The following is a 9325-nucleotide window of genomic DNA, read 5'->3' on the forward strand; positions in this document are numbered from 1 at the left end:
GCCACTGCTTAAGAAACGAGCTCAGGGAGAAGAAGACACCGAGGCTTGTCTTTGTGGAAGCCAGGCCCTCCTGTTCTTCACCAGGGTTTGAGAACTGGAACAGCCTGAGGCTCTCCCACCCTCGGTTTACCTCTTGGACTACATTCAGTTAGCTTTGGAAATCTCAGCAGGATATATAAACACAATTGGATATTGACAGGGTTCCCTTATGGTTTTAAACAGTAACCCCTTAAAATGGTACATTAAGATGATGACTAATCAAATCAAGTCAGGTCTACTATGTAGTGGAGACGATACATACATAGCCACTTCTATGCTAATTTGTTTCCCAAGTGACACAAGTGTCCTTAGTAAACCATTTAGCCCAGGCTGTAGGTCTGATAGATCAATCAACGGGGGCTGGATAATTTAATGCTGAAAAGCTCTAGCCATAAATAATGAAGTCAGATAACGTAATTTAAAGTATGTAGGCAGCAATCACCAAAAATGAGTAGATCAAGCACAATGTTCACAGGGATTATCCACTCCACAATAGATAACTTCATCACAGTTACGGTCATCATTGTGAGAAGCAGATGCCCAAATTTGGGAAATGTCTTTTTCTTTTTTTGTTGTTGACGTTTTCAGCATCAGATGATACCACTACACATACATCATACAATAATGATAAAAACATAACCTACAACTAAAGCAAGATCATTTGATGCCCTCTTATGGCTAAAATATGCATTACACCTTACTAGCTACTTAGAGAACCTAAAGACGAAAAAACACAATGAATTTAAAGTTTCTGAAAATACTTTGTCTTCATGTTACAATATGTTTAGCTTAATATATTATTGAATTTGTAATATTGATATTGATAAGTTTGTATCCATGATTGTAGGTCAGTCAAAGTAGTAATGCAGTATTTAGGTCAGGAGTAGCATCAGTACTAGTATGTGTAGAAATGTCATAGCAGGTACGTCCATGATATGAGAATATTTATGTCAGAAGCAGAGCTACTACAGCATGTTATATAAAAGTAATGCATGTGGGTCACTCATAGTATGTATAGCCTAGTGTATACATTTGAATGGTTTAAATAAAGTATTATTTACATTGCATAGCCGAACATAGCATTACATTGTTTGTACACTGCCCGTTTTACCACAACATATCACACTGCACTTTAACATACAATGTAAACTACATAATGTTGATATTCTAATGTTATAAACAAATAATTTCAATTTTTGTATGTGGATGATATCAGGTTCAAAAGCAGAAGAAACATTTTTTGTAAGAGGCAGAATCATGCTTGGGGGGGGGGGGGGGGTTGCTGGTTACTTTCCGGATGTGAAAGTACTTTTTGTATATTGTTGAATGTATTATTTTTACAGTAGTATGCAAAAGTCTATTTTAATCTGTAGGTTATTTTAAGCACTGTTTTTAGGTGAAGAGTGATATCATTGACTGTGCGATTGAATAGCGGTATGATTATATCAAATAGGCTAGTGTCTGTTATACAAGCTTTAAGTTAGTGTACATTAGTACTGTGTATGTTTTATTTTTCCTAAAACAGCACATCTGATTTCCCTAATAATAACTGAGAATAGTGCTTTGCATGTTGCCACATGTAGACTAAAATAAAGACCAACTGGGTTATCTGAAACAATTAAAAATGATTTTATTGTTGCAGCATACCAAAAAAAAAGTTAAATAACCTAACAATCCAAAGTGTGTCATATTGTCAGTGAACTTACAGTTGTTATATGCACCGGTTTTCATTAGGAGTACGGTCTGACAAATCTTAACCATACAGACAGGAGCATTAAACACGGGTGCTTTCTACATTTTAATGAACATAAAAGGGAAAAGGGAATTATTTATTGATTTCAGGACTTTAAACAACTGATCAGAGAATTCTTAAACACTGCACTAAACATACATGAAAAACACGTGCCAACTGAATGATTAAGTGCAGGGGTTCCTAAACCTGATCCTGGAGAAGCCCCTACCCGGCTGGTGTTTGTTCCAAAAGAGCTCTCAATTACTTAATTGAACCTTAATTGAAGAAACAATCTGCTTAGATTTAACTTTTAAAATTGTGCAATAAGAGTTGATTCTTTAATAAGTTCTTTATACAATCCTATACTTAAATTTAAATCCCTACTGTTTAAAATAATTAAAAGACTGATTTAGGAAATTATTAGTTCAATTAAGGGTTCAATTAAGTAATCGAGAGATCGGTTGGAACAAAAACCAGCAGGGTGGGGGGTCCTCCAGGACCAGGGTTGCATGGTTGCAATCTTACTTCCAATGCACACAAACGGCAGGGTCTCCTCAAGTCTGCCCCATGAGATTTTCAGATCAAGCACTATATGACTGTAACTAGGCAGATGTCCAAATTTTCCCACAAACACCTACTGTTGGAGTACCACAGGAAAAAATGCTTCCTAAAGCAGAGTCTTTTTACTCCATCTCTCGAAGTGTCAGCACAATATTTTCATGTTCAGCAAGAGGCTATGCTTTGCAGAGACCCCTTATTGCTTTACAAGTCCCTTTCTACTCATAATACTGAATCAAATCAGAAAAAAGTGTCAATCACTACTTTATGGCATGAAAGGACATGTAACCAAGATCCTAGAAGCCCAGCAAAGATCTGGTTTATCACTTCTATAAACTCAAACTCAGTCTGGAAAAACACATCAGAAAAAGGTTCCCATACATGGTTTTACAGCACAAATCAAGACAGGGAACCCAGAAGTGGCCAAAAGGTGCACTTGTGTTTGTGAAACCCGTGAAGCAGCCTGCGAGAACAATGCAGGCGAGGAATCAGATGTGTGGAAGAGCTTAAGTCAGTGAGCTTGAGGAAAGCAAACAACCTGGTTTCTACAATAAGACCTGGTGATATCTGGGTCTGAAACACTAGAGAGCACCAGTCAAATTTCTTCGGCTGTTTAAAGTGACAAGCTCACTTTGCCTCTGTACTTTAAAGCGATGTGTGCAAGAGGGGCACGGCGATAGGTTGGGGAATTGATCTGACAGAGGTCCTACTACATACTTTGGTTCTCCAAAAGGACAGGGAAAGGCATTATAATTCATAAAGGTTTTAATGACAAGCAAGGGTTAAGGGTATAGAACATGGTTAGTGATTTACAGGATACATTACTGTTGATTTTATTTTTTAACATGTGGAGAGCAAGTCTATTTTCACATAATATGGGTTTTAACCATCACTTTCACTGAATCTCACCACATACATGGACGACACCATGCTTGATTTTTACAGCAGAGGACTGGTCTAGAACCAGGTTGCCAACCTATAACAGGCAGAGCTATGAGCATATTCCACCAGCACCTTGAAAGATCTACACCATTCTGCCAGAAAAAACAAAAAACTGCAAACCAAATCTGTCCCACCCCTCAAAAAAGAAGAGAAAACCCCCAATAAAGACTCTAGCAAAAAGGAACCCCATACCCTGGAGCAGCAGTAAAGAAAACCCATTCTTTCACAACCACTTAAAATTGATTTTCTTGTTTTTACAATTAAACAGTGTCATTAAAAATAATGAGAAGTCCAAAATGACCCTTCCATATCAATGGTAGGCATTGAGTGGATTATAAATGAGAGAATCACCTGATGAACTGAACGTTTTTAACTATTTCTTACTGCTGAAATACGATAATTGGAGACGGTATAAAATTGGAGCGGTGACGAGACGCTCTCCAGTCTCATAGGAGTGCGGCTTGCTATTCTCAGAGAAGATCAGAGTCACGTGGATCAGATTCCTGGGAACATCAGGAGAAAAGAGAAGTGCGGGGAGATGGCAGAGGCTGGGGGGTCGCTACGAGTACGGAGGAGGGACGGAGATGCAGAATTGTTACGAAGCTGCCACCAGCTCCGGCTGGGGCTTGTTCCTGACCCTTTCCTTCTCTGAAAAACAAACAAAGTGTATTTTCAGACTAACAAAATATGAAACAATAAAAACATGCATTTCAGCAAAGCATATGGCACCGAGGGGGCTTTTTTTAGAAAGCTTTCCACCAGGGGAAAAGCACCTAAAACTACCATTTAACACACAAAATGTAAGCATTGAACTCGACAAATCATTTATATTCCATCTTTAATCAAAAATAAAGACTCCCACATTCTTCCTAAATTACACCCCCGCTGTACTAAAGCTCTAGCTTTGAAGGGCAGACACAATAACAATAAGCCACCCTCAGCGGTTTGATTATGCCGCGGCACTACTTGAAAGTCCTTTCCCTTTCTCACAAAACAGGGCTGTAAGAGCCCATGAGAACGAGCCCTCGGAGTGGGCGTTGCAATACCTGGCTCTGGCTCTGGCTCCGCGGGCAGGGGCTCCGAGGGCACCTCTGGGAGCTCCACCTCCTCCGCCTGTCAAGAAGAACAAAGCGCCATTACTGACAGGGTAGCAGATCAACTCAAGAAAGAACTGCCGTCATGATGATATGCACAGCCCACCTGGCCTTGTTCACACGGTTAGATAAGGACAGATACAGCATGATGGCTAAGGACTGTTGACACAGAGCTTTCATGGTTATATTTAGTCTTCAAATGTATGCTAAAAAGCATATATTTAAGAAAGATAAAAATAAAACTGTCCCTATAGTGACAGCATGCACAGTGTCCACGGTCTATGCTTGTGTCCCGTGTCCGGTATTTTATACAGTTTCCAACAGCTGAATACACACAGACACACACAAAGACACGCAGACAAAAGGACCTGAGTTATAGCCTCCAGTTCTGCAAGAACGGCATCTTCGTCTTCCTGGTTTAGAGACCCGGCCAGCATGTCGTCAATTTGCTGTGTGGACAGAAATGTGGCAACACGTTAGAAAATCCAGAAAGGATACATAACTGAAACTTCATAAATATGACAAAACAGACTAACAAGAATTAGATCAAAATCCATCTGGTTTAGTTCCTTAGGGAGGAAAAGAACCTGAACATTTCAAAGCAGAAGAAAAATTGATATAATTAACAGATTTTTGTTTTCTGCCTTCTGTTTTTTAATTGGTTGCGATATTGATTTCTGTGTGTTTTTAAGAAAACAGAAGCTTTACCCTCTGATACTCGATGGAATCCTGGGTCTCATCCATGATGCGCTCCACCTCCTCCACAGACATCACCTGAGGAACACAAAGACAGTCAGGGCTCATGTGTATCATATAAAGACAACATTTGTGTATACAGGCACTGTTTGTGTGTCTGTCTTCACTGCCCGGTACATTGGAGGGCGCAGGAGAGAGTCTAATGCTAAAGCTGAGGAGTTACAGGCTGCACTGCCGTGTCAAAGGAGATTTACAGAATAATCCTTTAAACTCAATGAAACACTGCATTCCCACTATAGACGCAAACACACCTAGAGCCTTAAACAGGAATCAAACAGGAAAAAAGAAAACGTGGTAGGACAGCATGTCCTGTTCAAGACAGCAAATTAAATTAATGTTTCACTTTCAGTGGGCAACAGTGAAAATCACACGTTTAATTGTAACAATACATTAAGATTATATTATTGTTATCAGCAGCACATCTGTATTCGTGCTTAAAACACAAGAGCAACAACAAAATGCCCTATAACTGCCAACAGTGCCGATTCTTAAAAGATAATGATGTATCGGATAGACAGCGGTGTATCTGAGGTCCCTTGAAGAAAGACTCCTTCAGGCGAACCTGTGATAAAGATTTGCTAAGAAGGCGTTTTTCAAATCCTCAGCATATCTCCTTCTAAACAGTAGAATATAATGAGGGGGGTATGCAGACACAGGCAGCGAGAGTAATCTCTTTCACCGCCTCGCACAGATGTGGCAGATGTGGAGTTTCTTCTTGCTGACAATGCAAAGTCAGCATTTTTAACACGGCCGTGTGAAGCCCAGCTGCACTAACGAGCACGTTCAAACCCTGGCTCATACGCTGTAATCACCTCCGCTAGACACCCAGGGAATGAATCCCGCCTTCAAAGCAGGAACCCTGCACTACTTATATGCCCATAGGACTGTCCAAAAAAAAAAAAAAAAAAAAAGTGCTGTCTCGTCCGAAGCACAGCGAGAGTATACTTACTCAGCACCTTATTTTTCCACTAATAAGAATAAAAGCAAAATCATATTTAATTTGAGGAGGGCAGCAGACAGTTCTGACTCCCCCCAAACAGTTAACCAGAGACGTATCCAAACCTATTCGTACCTCGTGCATCTTCTTCAAACAGTCGTTGCCGATCTTCAGTCCTTCGATGACTTTCATCTCAATCTGGGCAAATTCAAGGTCTTGAACCTTTAAAGAAAAATACAGAAACATAATTGTTAATTTGAGCTGTACAACATTAACATTAGTTCACTCTACATTTTCCCCTTCAAAACCAGGATTTATTTTTCACACTGGAAGCATGCGGTCTGGTTTACGAAACAGGGTAAACCTGATCACGAGATAAACACAGATTCCATGGGTTTGACGCAGCAGGGTTTTCCCTTTCGATCCATGAAGGCCCCGAGGCAGTGCAGTTCAAGTGGGTGGGTCACCCTGCCGTACTCACCATGCGCTCCAGGTTGCTTATCTGGTTTTCAGTCTTGTCCAGAAGCTGATCCTGGTATCGCTTCTTCTTAAGCAGCAGCAATGCCTTCCTGCAGCCAAGCATCAGAAACAACATGTTATTGCTGCATACACACAATAAATAAATAACAGTTTATCTGGGTGACCTAACACTCACTCTCCACAGATTGGCAAATGGATGCTGAAATGCTCATTAGCAGAAGCATCTAAGTATGATGGTTTATGATGAAGTAAGCAACTATTAATAACCTGCCGATAAAACACCTATAGCTGTGGAGTAATTCGATCACGATTCTAAATAATCAGCACGTTCACTATTTTAAAAAGTCAGTTAAAAGTCAAAAAGTTGCCACTGCCAAACCCAAGGTGCACACGTCCCATCGCACAGTGTGCAGCTGGGCATGCAGTTTCAGTTTGGTGCACAGAGCCACATGTGGTTTCTGTATAAAAGCCCTGGTTGATGCACACTGAAATCAAAGACTGCAGCCTCACTCTTTCTTTCCATCCTTCAGCAGCTGCTTAGCCAGTAGCCTCTCCTTCTCCAGGTGCAGGGAGATCCTCTTCTGGTACTGCTTCAGCTTATCTCGCTGCTGTTTCAATTGCTGTGGCGACAGAGAGCATTAAACGCCGCGCTGTCGGGGATAGAGTACCCCCCTGTCCCCTGTCCCAGCATGCACGACTCAATCGGATCTGACACACACTCCTGATCCGGGAAAGGGCTGGTTACGTCCTTTTTGGGAAGTGATATAGCACAGATGTCCATTCACATATATTATTGTACTTCCATTTCTGACTAAGCTACAGCTTCAGGGGTTTTGCCAGATCTGACTGTTCTGTTGCATTCGTTATTAAACACAACAGGGAAAAATAGCATAACTTTTCCAGAGGGAAACAGGTAATCCCTGCAGCCACTTCACAAAGTAACACTGTATCTGTACTATATATACTATGTGATACATCACTGCAGTGAACCAAAACCAAGCGGTATGTTTTTTCTTATCACAATGACACAAGAGACTGCTGGAAGAGGGTATTTAGAGATGCAAGAAGCTTGGGTTGTATATTTACCGGCTCCCCAGTACATTACACTTGAATCTATACAATGCTGAACCCAAGGGGGTGCACTAAAATAAAATAATAATAATAATAATAATAATAATAATAATAATAATAATAGTGGAATAGCACTGCAGTCCCTAATGGACAAATCATCAAAAGACATCTGAAAACAAGAACGCCTTTGTGCAACTCACTCCATAAGCATAATACTTTAATCTTATTTATTATTAACCATTGATTGTGGCTGTGTCTTGTGCAGAGCCAATCTAACTGCTGCTTAAACAGATGCTTTATTAAATGTATTAGTTACATGTATGCAAATCGCAACATGGTATCGAGACACACAAGGGGCAGCACAGATGACATGTGACCCAGAAGACAGACCCGCCAGCCCCGTGTTTGTGCCCGGACGCTCACCAGCACGGCTCGGTCCTGCTCCGTCACTCGAGTGCGTCTCTTTCTGCCGAAGATGTTTCCCATCGCGACCCCGCATCCCCGCTGTCCGAGGCCCCACGGATCGGCTCGTCAGCACTGGGGTCCCGCCGGCGTCACTTTCTCGCCAAGAAATCGCATCAAACGGGGGTTATTTTATTGTTTCGATTCGGCAAGACTCAGAAAACTCCACCAAACCGCACCCCTAGCAACAGGAAGTACGGTAGCCGCGGCCGGACAAACCTAGCACTCCTCGCAGTGACTTCCGAAAATAGCGAAGTCGCATTTCAGGTCCTGTGTCTAGACTGTAGTACTATCACTAGCTACCGATATATAATGCGTTATAATCTCTAAATCTATATAAATTTAAAAAAAATCTATATTAGAAATAGGCAGAAGCCGCAAAAAGAACGTGTGTATGTCCATGCGTGTATATTTACATATTATATAGTTCACATTATAAATGATCAGTAGCCCATCTAGATATGATAGCCATTTTCCCCCCTTGACTTTGGTTACATATTTTGTTATTAATCATATTCATATTTTTTCCATACTAAAATCACACAAATACTGGAAATGTAACCATACAATTGTTCCTACCTTGACTTTACCATAACCCAAGGTTAAATCTAATGTATATCTGACCTCAGCCCTTTCAATTTAGACTTCAGATTTCAAACGGCATTCATTGTGTTTTGGATTTAACTTAATGGTTGAGGTGTTACATAGTATGTATGTATATATATATATATATATATATATATATATACAGTGAGGGAAAAAAGTATTTGAGTATCCCCTGCTGATTTTGTACGTTTGCCCACTGACAAAGAAATGATCAGTCTATAATTTTAATGGTAGGTGTATTTTAACAGTGAGAGACAGAAGAACAACAAAAAAATCCAGAAAAGCGCATTTCAAAAAAGTTATAAATTGATTTGCATGTTAATGAGGGAAATAAGTATTTGATCCCCTATCAATCAGCAAGATTTCTGGCTCCCAGGTGTCTTTTATACAGGTAACAAGCTGAGATTAGGAGCACTCTCTTAAAGGGAGTGCTCCTAATCTCCGCTCGTTACCTGTATAAAAGACACCTGTCCACAGAAGCAATCAATCAATCAGATTCCAAACTCTCCACCATGGCCAAGACCAAAGAGCTGTCCAAGGATGTCAGGGACAAGATTGTAGACCTACACAAGGCTGGAATGGGCTACAAGACCATCGCCAAGCAGCTTGGTGAGAAGGTGACAACAGTTGGTGCGATTATTCGCAAAT

At 40.6% G+C, this 9325-nt stretch overlaps 1 protein-coding gene across 1 annotated transcript; it reads right to left on the reverse strand.

The window, feature by feature from the left end:
- Positions 1-1644: 1644 nt before the first annotated feature.
- chmp6b (charged multivesicular body protein 6b) lies at positions 1645-8269 on the reverse strand. Its single transcript, XM_066704449.1, has 8 exons — positions 8033-8269; positions 7049-7158; positions 6540-6627; positions 6194-6280; positions 5074-5139; positions 4734-4814; positions 4318-4384; positions 1645-3919 (listed from the first exon to the last, which is right to left on the reverse strand). The coding sequence occupies exons 1-8, from the start codon at positions 8093-8095 to the stop codon at positions 3867-3869; spliced, it is 615 nt and encodes a 204-aa protein (XP_066560546.1). The 5' UTR covers positions 8096-8269; the 3' UTR covers positions 1645-3866.
- Positions 8270-9325: the final 1056 nt, after the last annotated feature.

The sequence above is a fragment of the Amia ocellicauda genome, chromosome 5, assembly GCF_036373705.1.
Source record: "Amia ocellicauda isolate fAmiCal2 chromosome 5, fAmiCal2.hap1, whole genome shotgun sequence".
Classification (NCBI taxonomy): Eukaryota; Metazoa; Chordata; class Actinopteri; order Amiiformes; family Amiidae; genus Amia; species Amia ocellicauda.